Raw genomic sequence first — 12,763 nt, 5'->3', positions numbered from 1 at the left:
TAATTTTCAGGTTGTCCTGGGGCCAAGAAGAATGAATTCCTGACCAGCATTCTGGATGCCCTGTCCACTGATATGGTACATGCTGTTTCTGACCCTTCTTCCTCATCTAGCAGGTAATTGTACTTGATTTTGGGGGAGATTTGAAATAAACATTTCAGGATTGCCACTGAAACTGGTACAACAGTATTAGAATTGAACTTAACCGACACTCATGGGAAAGATGGTTTTTACGTCAAAATAAAGTCTTCCCCTAGAAACAGTCTCCATTTTTCTTTTTTTTTGGCTGTACTGTGGTCAGTTTGAGAAGGCATATCTCATTATCTCCCTAATCAGTTTTGATATGGGTCAGACTGATTAGACACAATGGAATCTAGAGGAAAGGAATAGTACCTAGAGGTCCTTTTAGTCAATAGTAGGCTGTGTGATCCTGAGCAAGTAATTTTTAATCTTTCAGTGCTCTAGGCACTTATCTAGAATTATAACTGTAAGACTGTAAGTTGCATAGAAGAAAATGACCTACATTGCTACAGACAGTTTCCTCACATATGAATTCCCTGTACCAATGAAATCATAGGTTTGGTCCCCTTTGCAGAACCTATCCCATTAGATACACACACATACACACACACACACACACACACACACACATATAATATATATCCCATTCTTTCAAGTACTTTTTGTAATAAGGCTGAAACAGTGAAAATATTGTTTGTGATAGAAAAACAATCCTTTAAAAGGAATATTAAATAATTTATTCAGAAATGTAGGTTCTGCCTAGAATTCTTGAAATTGTCCCATTAAGTTGAATTTTAGCAGTTATTAATGAGAATACTGAATTTATCATTCTTACATCAAATTTTTCTTTTAAAATTCCTAGAATATTATTCTTTCTCTATTATTTTGATTAATTCTTCAATTCTGTTGCCAAAAAGCATGGAACAGTTTTTGATTCACTTGAAATTTCCTTCTATAATACTAATGTAATGAGGGTATCTTTTTCCTGGAACTCAGTTCTGTACGCTGAGAAAAATCAACAGAGAATTACTGATTTATCTACATTGAGACTTCCACAGTATAGTGCTATTGTGACCTATTAACCATCATTCTTTTTCCTGAGAAGTAACAACATATTTTCCCCCTGTGCTTTGAGGATTAATTCTCAACTTCTATTATCTAGGAGACACACACACACACACACACACATATATATTTCTCTCTAATACCATTGATCTTTCTTCCCCAAATTTAGTTCAGTTCTTCTATTCTACTGGAAGGAAGAAGGGAAACAAACATTTATTAAGGACTTAGTATGTGCCTATGAGGCACAGTGCTAAGCACTGATAAGCAAAAGGAAAGACAGTCCCTTTCCTCAAGGAGCTTACAGTCTAATGGGGGGGGAGAACAACAGAAAAGGAAGTTAAGAGTGGTCAGCAAGGAGGGGAATGAAAGTACCTTGGTATGATTATGAAGTCTGGAATCTAAAAATAGGGCCTGGAAGGGAATGAAGGCCAGCCTGGATCCCTCCACAAAATGGAGGCCCCATGAGAAACTAACCAGTGGAAGAAGGGGGTAGGTTTTACAGAGGAATATTTCAGATTGTGAAGGCCACAGGGGTGGTTCCAGTTTGAAGATGCCCTAGCTCTAAGAGAAGTTACAGAATGAGACAAAGACATAGAAAATAGTTTTGAAGTCCAGAATCCAGGAATGTGGCAGGGATCAGACTGAAGGTCTAAGAATATTTCTTCCCCCTCATTTAAAAATGTCTCTTTCATGGTAATTTAAAAGTAAGACATGAAAAGAAAAAGATAAGCCACTGCAATAGAAAATTTCTGTCAGCTGAGGTGAACCAATTCATTTTAATAAAATAAGAACCAAAAAAACCTCAGTTTATGTTTTATATTATGGGAAAAAATTTTTTTTCTGAAAAAATAATTATCATTTACAGCATTCCCTCCACCAATGCAGAATGCAATAAATCAATTGCCAGGTAAGATTATTTTTTAAACAAGTTTTTAGGAAAGTAATTAGCATCAAAGAATGTGCCTTGAGGAATTTAACATACAAGTGGATCTTATCAAAACTATCAGAAACTTCCCAACCCTACCTGAATAACAAGCTAAGAAGATTCAAAAGTAGAGAACATTCCACACCCATGCCAATGCCATTCAATAGACACTTATTTAGATCCTCCTCTGTGCAGCATACCATATTAGGGGCTGAAAATTAAGACAGGACTGAATGAATGAAAAATGAATGAGTGAAAAACAGCCCGCCTTTGAGAATTACATTCTGCTGTTTCACATATTCAAATAAGTGAAAAAATCCATTTGTTCTTCAACCCCTCCTGAAAGCGTTTGCATTTCATAACATCAAGTAAACCTAGTGATTCAAGGAAATATTATTGACCAAAAAGCAGCAAATGAAAGATTCCCTTCACATACAAGTGTGCACTCAAACACAAACACACACCTACAGATACACCTTTCATAAATACCTCCATGAGAATGACACTTTGATGAGTTAAATGCAAACTGAACTAGAAACATAGGAATTCAATGTATTTCTTTGCCCTTGTGTCTCATGTTTGAATTGGGATATCCTCTTGAATAAACTGTAGGATAAGAATGATTGTGTTATCTACAGTTTGGTCAGTACCAAAGGTAACACCTGACTTCCAATAAATCAACAATATCTTAGAACGCTTGAGTAATTTAGGAAGTAATATGGACAATTTTTTGATGTGACAAAATACAAAAAGAAAATGTAAAGCCTTAGAAAAAGTTTATTTTTTTTTTCTTAAAGCAAATATATGAGGACAAGGATTCAACCATTATTACCACCAAAAGTCCAAGCAGAAGGAATTAACTGCTGCCTGAGATGTTGGTAGATTATGTCTTTGGTGTTTGGGAGAGAGGGCAATACATAGACAGGAGGAGGAAAGGTTGCTTATCTAATCTCATAGTTCAGTGTACTCTTTTTTAACACTTAAGATAATTCAAGTTTATTTTATCTTTATTTGTGGGCATTTTTCCCCACCCCAACTAGATCTTAAGCTCCCTAAGGGCAGGGGTTAGGTCATAAATCTTTTATCTCCCCTAGCACTTGACAGAATACTGCTGGACGTAGTAAGTAACCAATAGATGCTTTTTCAATGCTACATAAACAAATGAACCTCAGGAAAGCTCCATAGTTTGTTTTCATTTCAGACTTTCAGAACCTGATCCCAATCACACTCTAGAAGAGAGAGTGGTCCACTGGTATTTCAAGCTACTTGATAAGAACTCCAGTGGTGACATTGGCAAGAAAGAAATCAAGCCCTTTAAGAGATTCCTTCGGAAAAAATCCAAACCCAAGAAGTGTGTGAAGAAATTTGTTGAATATTGTGATGTGAATAATGACAAATCCATCTCCGTTCAAGAGCTAATGGGCTGCCTTGGTGTTACAAAAGAAGAAGGTAAAGCAAACACAAAGAAACGTCATAGTAAGAACCTTTTCTAACTTCTAAAGTCATTTTTAAGAAGTCAAATCTTGACATTCTTGGATTTTCTTTGGAGATTTTATGAATTGCTTCTACTGCATAAAACATTCAAGACTTTTAGAACAGGAAGAGGTGTCATTTACAAGCTGCCTAAGCCAATCATTAGCCGCCAGGATAGAGGGTAATTTACAAGCCTGTTAAGGATAAACTAAGTTGAAGCAGCTAGAGTTTACATTGTTCCTCCAAAATCAGATCGTGGATGGTGGAGAGATATTTTTGATCCATTAAAAAAAAATGCTTTGCCTCTAGTTCCATGAAGGGCTTATCTGAGAAGAATCAGAAGCATTTTATGGACCTTATATCTCTGGGTCATATTTATACTAGGAAATTTGGGAATATTGCCTATTTCTGGACTCATTGTCCCCAGTTGGAAACAATGTCTCCCATCCTCCTCCCCAGTTATTTATAAGGGAAAGGGAGAAACACTAGGCAGTGTGGGAATTAGATAGTTTCTCCTCTTCTCTTATTGTGTGACATTTCCCAAGGTATTCCAGAAACATTTCATTGCCAGCCAAATAGCCCCACGAATGCAACTCCAGGATCCAGTTTTTAAACAGTAGGTGTTGATATTCATAGGAAAGAATTTTTATGTGTAGAAATACAAATTATATCTTCCACCAGAAATAGTATCCTCCCCTTTTTTTCCATACAATTGTCTCTTTAAAAAGATATATCTCAAATCTATGTAAAGCAGGGAATTAATGGCTTCTTTTAAGCCTAAAAGTACTCAGCCAACTAAGGGGGTGGTAGAGCCAACTGTTTAGGGCCATACTCTTCTCTTTTTGTTTTTTTTTTTTAACAAAGGAGACAGATGTAGGAAGGAGTTCTAGATCTTCAGGTGAGGTGGAGACTTCTCTAGGGTGAAGATTGCTGCTGCTAGTGATGAATTATTTGGGAACATCAACTAATGAAATAAAGAAAGATAAAAAAAAATGGCCCTGAATCCTGTGCAGACTCTTCCCTTTCTTCAGTGACAATGAAGTAACAAAAAAGGGGGGCAGAAGGTGCTAATGATAATTTTTTTTAGTCATCTATATGCTTACCAGCAAAGTTAGCATATAAATTATCAACTCGTTTATTTTACTGATTTAGCTATCAGTATTCTAAATGTGATCTCCTTGGCTAATGACTAACTATAAGAGGAACCAAATCATCTGTCTTGACATTTTCACTATGTGTGCATTATATTATAATAATGCTTATTATAATAAAATATTTTGATCAACTTGGGTATTCAATTCAGTTCAACAAAAGTTCATTAAGTATGCTGAAGGGATAGTACCTTGGGGTCTCTGGAGTTACAGAGACAAAAACAAAATAATCCCTGTCCTTAAGGAGCATCCATTCTCCTCGGGGGGGGGGGGTCAGAGGTCAGGACAAAATGTGCACCCAAATAAATAACTACATGTACATGTAAAGCAGTTTCAAGAGGGAAATAGTGGCAATAGTTGTGAAGATCAGCAAAGGCCTTGTGTAGGGAGAGATACATTCTGAGCTATTTTTTAAAGGAAGTCAGGGTCTCTAGGGGGCAGAGATGAGAACAAGGAGTATGACATATGAAAAAGCATGGAGGTTGGGGGTGGAATGCTGTGTATGGGGAACAGCTGACAGGACTCTAACTGAAACAGAAAGAGTGTAAAGAGAAACAGTCTAATATGAAATAAGGCTGAAAAAAGGATGTAGGGCTTTAAAGACCCAGCGAGAGATTTTGCATTTTATCCCAAATGCAACAGGGATAAATTGAATATTGAGGATGGGGTTACAAAATGATCAGATCTGAGTTTTAAGACTATTGCCTTGACAGCTGTATGGAGGTTCCATTGGAGACCAATGAGGAAGCTATTAGAATAGTCCAGGTGAGAGGTGATGAAGGTTAGCATCAGGGTAGAAGATATGTGAGAAGGAAGGAGATGAATGGATGAGATGTTATAGAGGTGGCTCCAGGTAAAGGCTGCATCAATGTCCTCACCTCCAAGTGGGCCACTATATGAAATGAAATATAATTTGAAAAATTTATTTCTCTTTCAGCTCCTAAAGCCAACTCTGAAAGCACTTCTAACAGGCAGGTGAGTGTGACTTTATATGCTGGCTAAAATTTGGTGCTAGTAATTCATGGGATTGCATAGAATAACTCAGGGTTCTGCTGGTTCTTGAATACAGGGCATCTTCAAAAAGATACTACCACCACCAACAAAAGAGCCCCCCCTCTCATGTCCCTTCACCCTCATGGATTTAACCACCATCCTATCCAAGATGTGTTTGCAGCATTCCTTCTAAAGCTTTCAAATTGGTGATGCTTCAGTGAATAGTTTAAAAGATTTTTTTTGTCATCCTGTAGAAAAAATGAATTCTTAAGATTGTTTCCAATTATTTAGATTTTTATTTTTTTTAAATGATTAAAAAATATTTCTCCTGGTGTTCTTGATAGTGAATATCTTTTGTACAACTCAGTCAGCTGTAAATAATTTTTCTAAGCCAGACTATGTTGACTGTTTTTATAGGAGATGCTCTTGGCATGAACCCATTTTTCATTAAAGCATGATAAGTGTTAGCTTATTTTAATAATTAATATTATCTTAATATCAATAAGTTTTATTAAAAATTCCATAGGCACAAAATTTGGTATATACTGAATATATGTTGTTCACTCATTTCAGTTGTGTTCAACTCTTCTTGGGGTTTTCTTGGGAAAGATACTAGAGTGGTTTGCTATTTCCTTCTCCAGCTCATTTTACAGATGAGGAAACTGAGGGAAACAAGGTTAAGTGATTTGCCCAGGGTTATACAGCTAGTAAATGAGACTGGATTTGAACTCAGGTCTTCCTGACTCCAGGTCCTGCACTCCATTCACTGAACCATCTAGCTGCCTGATACCGAATACATAGGCATATACTGAATATATGCATTATATCTATATGTATTCATATAGTTATGTGTTTGTATATACATACATATTTAATACATTACATATCTGCATATATAATACATTATGTATCTATATCCATCTATATATGTATAAAGATCAGAATGTAGACCATCCTGCATATCTGTGCAATAAATAGATACAACTGTGGTAAGTCTTTTTCCCTCCCCCTCTTTCCCTCAATTCAAGAGTATTTGCCAAAAGATAAACATGGGGCGAATCATTTCTCTCCCTCTCAAAGCCAGGGCAAATCTCCCTCCCTCACTTCAGCTAGTCAATTTGTTGTTTACTTTGTCTCTTTCCTTATTTGATGTTCCCTACACATTTCCTAAGGCAAATTCTGCTTTTGTTGTGGGTTTTAAATGGAGACCTCCTACACACCTTGACTGGAGCTTAAAGCTATTTCACTAGGCAAGATGTGTGATAAGTTTATTTCTTTGTTTAGCCAGTGTTTATGGTCTTAACTTTTAAAATTCCTCCACAAATCACTTACACTTTAAAAATGGGCTGGCCTGAAAACAATTAAGGGTACTGGAACTCCCCAAACTTTCAAAGAGTTATTTTAATTAGATAATGACAATTAAAGGCACACTACACTCAATCACTCTACAATAGCATTTCAAAACATTATCCGTTGTTCTGCTTAGGGTGTTCTCTTTGGTAGTCTATCCATTTTAAAGTTTTTTTTTTCCCTTCAAAATTTTTGACACTATTACTATAAAACACGAATTTGTGATTAAACTTTGCTGGGTGAGCCATTAATGACATGTGGTATAATAATAAAAAAAATATAAATGTTCCTTCTGAGGAAAAGAGATTTCTGAGGAAAGGAGGATGTAGCTAAAAAGATGGCATGTATCATCTAGCATTTAATTAGAAAAAAACAAACAACACAGAGAAAGCTGACTCATATAAGCCCTCTTCTCAGTTTCCTTCTCCCTTTCTATTTGAAATTTGTGTCTGTTTAGAGCCATATCATCATCGCTGTCCACAGATTAATGCAGATTTCAAAATATTGCACCTTCCTGCTCATCCACTGTGCTGAAGTGCATTTGATCTGTCAGCTTAACGTTACCGATTTCTTAATAAAATCAAATAATTCTGATTTTAAAGAGAGTTAGAATACTATGCTTCTAACTAGATCAAATTGAACATGAAAAATTGCATTGTTTCTGCAAGGATTCTCAATCTATTTGTGTTTCTTGGACTCCTTTGGCAGCTTTGTAAAGCCTGTGGACCTTTTTTCAGATGAATGTTTTTTAATGAAAAAAAATCTGTAGAGTTAGAAAGGAAACCAGTTATATTGAAATACAGTTATCAAAATATGTTTCTTAAAAAGTTCATGAACACCAGGTTTAGAACCCTTGCCTTAGAGAAACAAAATGCCAAACTGGAAAGGATGAAAAGAAAAAAAAAATAGATTGGAGGTAGGCACTAGACCTGTGATTTCAATTGGTTTCATAAGGTACACTAGGATAAGGAAATCCCCTCTATCAATACAGGTCAATCCCTTTTCTGAAATTTATACCCTTAAAGACTTGCCTAGAGCACTGACAAATTAAGTAACTTGGCCAGGATTAAAGGCTTCCTGGCTCTGAAACCAGCTCTCTAATCACTACACACACTGCCCAGGAAAATGGACTTTAGCCTCACAAAATTTGGACCATCACTTTTGATTCTTAAATGTGTGTGTATTACATATTTATATATATTATATATGCATATATTACACATGTTATATATATACACATACATACACACATATACAAAACCCACATATATGTATGTGTACATGTGTATATATAATACATAATATATGTGTATATAGCATTTCCAAGGAATTATAAATCCCCATAGAATAGAAAATGAATGTATCATTTTGAAACTTAGACAAACATATTTCTGGATATAGTCATTTAGATAAATTAAGCTTCCCCTTCTTTTTTAATAGATCATAGCCCATCAAAATATTCCTCAGTTTTTGCCTTTATGTTTTTATTTTCTTGCTTACAAACTTGTAATATATACATATGCATATGATACAGATATATCTATATATATTTAAAGTGACTGTCACTAATTATATATATATATGTTACTTACATTGCTATACTTACTACTGTATATAAAATGGTAGATTAATGCACATTGTGAAAAGGTCTTTTATTTTGAAATGTTAGGAAAAGTGCTTATAAGACCACTTCCAGTTCTGATTTTCAAATGTTCTCTGATGGTGCTGTCAAAGTCAAATGGAAACAGGAGCCAATAAACCATACATAAGGATCCCGGTGGGCCCCACACACATTGACTTAAAGTACATTTTCTCTGTTTTATTGTGTTTTTATTCATTTTGTTAATATTTCCCAATAACATTTTAATCTGATTCTTTCATTGGGGAGTATTGTGAGCCATATGTTTGACTCCTCTGCTCTATGAAACAATTGGTAAATTTCAGTTTTCTGATAGGTACCTTGCCCAAGTCAGGTTTATATGGGAGCCAACGTATGATTTTAGAAACACGCCCACAGTCCCATTAAAAAATTGCATGTATTTAGGGTAGCTATATCCCCAAAGCACTTTATTGTTTGTTCCAAAATGTCTCTGGCTCCATTTCGTTGTGTTCCTTGTAGGCCAATGAATCAAATCAGGAAATAATAATTTGGGCCCAGCAATATGGGTATTCCTAGAAACAATTGATTTCATGTTTACTCCACCAGTGCAAATATAGAGGGCGATTGTAGGACTCAGATTGGAACCCTTGTCTTTTCTAGCTCCTGACTTGTGGTCAGCAAGACGTGGACATCTATCTGAGTTGGCTCTTTTGCCCCTAATAATAATTGAGTAATGCTGAGCCAGTGTGATCTTTTCTCCTTTTCTCTGGCAGCCTACAAAATGAGAGAAAGGTAGAGATGCAATCAGTGCCACAGGACAAAGATATTTCGCGTACGCGTGTGTGTGTGTGTGTTTGTGTGTGTGTGTGTGTGTGTGTGTGTAGAGCTTAGCTAATTAGATTATACAGTCATCAAACTTGTGACCCTAGCTTTTTGAGTACCTATGTCCTAAATGAGTAAGCTGGAAGATAGAAAAAAAAAATAACTATATGCCAGGGAAATACAAATGAGTTTTTTTTTTTTCTGGAAGAAAGTTAATAAAAACACATTCTTCAGTTGAAACTAATATTTTTGTAAAATCTTTCCCAACAGAAGCATGATATTTTTAAAGGGAAATCAATATCCTTAACTTTATAATCTTTCTTCCTTGAAATAATATTTGCCTTCTTGACTGATTATTTTTCCATCTCACACATTGAGTATGTGAATATAGTTGATATCTTTTCAGTGAATATCTTTTATTTGAAATGTATTTGGGAGGTGAAGTGAGAGGCAAGGATTATGAAAAGGAAAATTTGATATCTACACAGAATGTTGACTGTTAATTGCTATTGTACTTGCCAATTATTTTAGCAATCGAGCTTTCATAACTTAGAAATCTACTTGAATCCACTGAAGTTTTTCTCTCTTAATTGGTATGAATGGAAACGGATTAATCTTTAAAAATCTAAAAGAAAAACAACTATATTTTCACATAAATACATACAATATAAGTTATTTTTATATATAACTAAATTAGACCTTTTAAAATACTTGTCTCTTTTTTCAGCCAAAGAAGCAAGGATGAATGGCTATCATAGCAACGCAGATCTTCGACATGTGGGAGATTCCCTCACCAAAAGGCAATTAAAAAAAAACAACCATAGTATTTGCACTTTGTACTTTAAATGTAAATTCACTTTGTAGAAATGAGATATTTAAGCAGACTTTTAATCTGTGAAAATGGAATGGCTTGTTTCAAAAAAAAATTAATCACATACAATGTATGTGTCTTCTTTTGACCTTTGAAAATCTGTACTTGGTGGAGATGTATTAAGTTTGCATTTGAACTCTTTTTTTTTATTTTAAAGCATTTTTCTGCAAACACTAATGTAGTCAATACCATCTTATTGTAGTAGGTTATCTTGGTTCTAATACCATGCCTCTTTTCCTAACCAGTGCAGTCATTTAACATAGTTATGCTGACAATTTGCTTTATTTGAAATCTACTGTACTCACAATATTCTTGAATCAGTGTTGGAACCTTTAGATTTCCAAAGAAAGTTTGGAAAATACCGCTGGCTCAGCTTTGCAGTTACTAAGAGTGGATTTGTAGCATAGGGAAGGGTTTGTGTTTTGTTTTGTTTTTCAGAGATCATGCTCATGCAGTGAGCTATGCAACCACTACAGGATTCAAACAACTACATTTAGTACTCTGGTAGGAAAATAAATTTTTCTAAACATTTGCTATGCACCTTCCATTGTAATCTTTTGCTTAAGTTTTGCCTTTGGCTCCAATTAGTCATGCAGCAAACTGAAAGAGAAAGAGAGAGAGTGAGGTGAATTGGAGTGTCATTCAGAATTGGTCCTGCCAAACCCTAGAGCATGTTCCTACTGCTGTCAGGACAAGGCAGTAAAGAGGTAGATTTATTCAGGATAGTAAATCTAATTATGGAGAGACTAGGCAGGCTAAACATGCTTGTCTGTCTTGCTTTTCCCTTACACCTGGCAGAACCCTCTCCTACCTGAGGCTGCCCCCAGGTCCACTAGAAGGTAAAGCTATCACCTGAATAAATGATGAACAGTTGCCTTCATGAGACATGGCCAGCCAGTGTCAGCTGTGCTTTAGCCATTGGCCTTGGAAGCCAAGGAATTCTGGTAGGCTTTCATACCTCTCCTCTCATTCTTCCGGGAATGCCTCAAGGGAGGAACAATTTGCAGGTGAGCTAAGAATGCTATGTCTGATAAGACCCTGAGAGAAAAGATTCAAGAGCTGAATACCTACATGGTGTAAGCAGCAGAAATATCGAGTATCTGCTGACATATCCAAACCTGGCATCCAGAAAAGGAAACTTTACTGTAATCAAAAAATATGAACTTGCTTAGTTAAGACATTTGGGGCATGACACGCAAGTAGTGAATGACAGTTAGTTGTGATGCTATGTAGGCTTGGACTTCTGGTTGGGGAAAAAAATCTTTATGGCATATCAAACACTCATGGAAAAGGACATGTTTGAATACATTTAAAATGTGCAAAAATTAGAACTGTAAACATTGGAGCAACAGTAAAAAGTACAAATGTGTTTCATCTTTGTTTAAAGAAAGGGTTTGATCCAAAATTTATTTGGTAATCTTTTATATTGTTACTTTGAATTTAATCTTCTTCTTAGATTAAAACACAATATGCTATCAAAGCTGTTTCTTTGTCTTTTGTTCTAATAAACTTGAGCAACTATGATATTTTGGTTAAGGGGTGTTATTATAACCAAGACGTTACCCGTATAGTCTTATAAATACAGCAATCAATTAAGCAAGCTGCCAGCCCACCAACAAGAATGCACTGAAAATTGCTATGTGCTTAATACAGAATTGGGCACCATGGGACATGGAAAAATATATAAAGGATGTTCCCTGTCTACAAGGAATTTTCAATGTAATTGTAGAGACAAGACATACACATACAAAGTAATTACCATATTGATACAAATATAGGCTATAGTGGTCTTCTTCCTCACAAATCCAGCTTGTACAAAACCTGAATAAATCTTGTCTTACCATGATTGGTTTTTCTCCATCTGTGTATGAGTCTGGATTGATGGTAGAATTTGCTCTGTACATATTTCCTCTTTTTTTTTCTCTCCACCCAAATCAGTTTTGTGAATTTGTTATAACACCAGCTTGTCTGTGGAAGTACCCTACCAATTCCCAGGCCACCACCCTTCCATTCTTGGCCTTGGTTAGGGCAACTTAGAATCCCACAGCAGTCTCTCTGTCCCCTTCTCCACATATCCATCCACCTACCTTTTATAGTAAATATATTTAGTAGGGTAATTTTGTAAAATTATTTTTTTCAGTCTTAACATCTTTTTTTTAATTTCAAAGAGATATAATTTAAAAGGTGAGGCCTATATCTATGAGGGTAACTTACATTTGGACCAATACTATAACTATGAGAAAGTGTCAGTTGTCAAGTGCAGAGTAAGGAAATAACATTGTAGTCTGGAGCCACAAGGGAAAGATTCCTAGAGGAGAAGGTAGTTTAACTTCACTCTAAAGCATCCACAGAACATGGAATCATCATTAAAGAGTGGGGAGGCCATTGTGGATGGAAGAAAAGCAATAGATACAATAGTAAACTGTTTACATGGTTCCATCACACTATAAAGCTGCTTCATGAATATGTTGGTGTCTTGGTGGATCTGCATTCTT

General features: G+C 35.6%; 1 protein-coding gene across 5 annotated transcripts in view; it reads left to right on the top strand.

Moving 5' to 3' along the window:
• The window catches only part of SMOC2 (SPARC related modular calcium binding 2), a 251,087-nt gene extending 239,390 nt beyond the window's left edge, over window positions 1-11,697 (top strand). For 3 of the 5 annotated variants that reach the window (XM_027854845.1, XM_027854842.1, XM_027854843.1), the window contains 4 exons: window positions 11-113; window positions 3,210-3,484; window positions 5,570-5,607; window positions 10,125-11,697. In XM_027854845.1, the coding sequence (XP_027710646.1) occupies window positions 11-113; window positions 3,210-3,484; window positions 5,570-5,607; window positions 10,125-10,142 (434 nt within the window). In that variant the 3' untranslated portion in view covers window positions 10,143-11,697. The remainder of the gene's footprint in view (window positions 1-10; window positions 114-3,209; window positions 3,485-5,569; window positions 5,608-10,124) is intronic. The other 2 variants (XM_027854847.1, XM_027854844.1) reach the window with 1 other exon arrangement.
• Window positions 11,698-12,763: the final 1,066 nt, after the last annotated feature.

This window comes from Vombatus ursinus, unplaced genomic scaffold, assembly GCF_900497805.2.
Source record: "Vombatus ursinus unplaced genomic scaffold, bare-nosed wombat genome assembly UNPS02010639.1, whole genome shotgun sequence".
NCBI lineage: Eukaryota > Metazoa > Chordata > Mammalia > Diprotodontia > Vombatidae > Vombatus > Vombatus ursinus.
The sequence above is the reverse complement of the archived record's forward strand: the minus strand, read 5'-3'. Positions and strand labels throughout refer to the sequence as shown.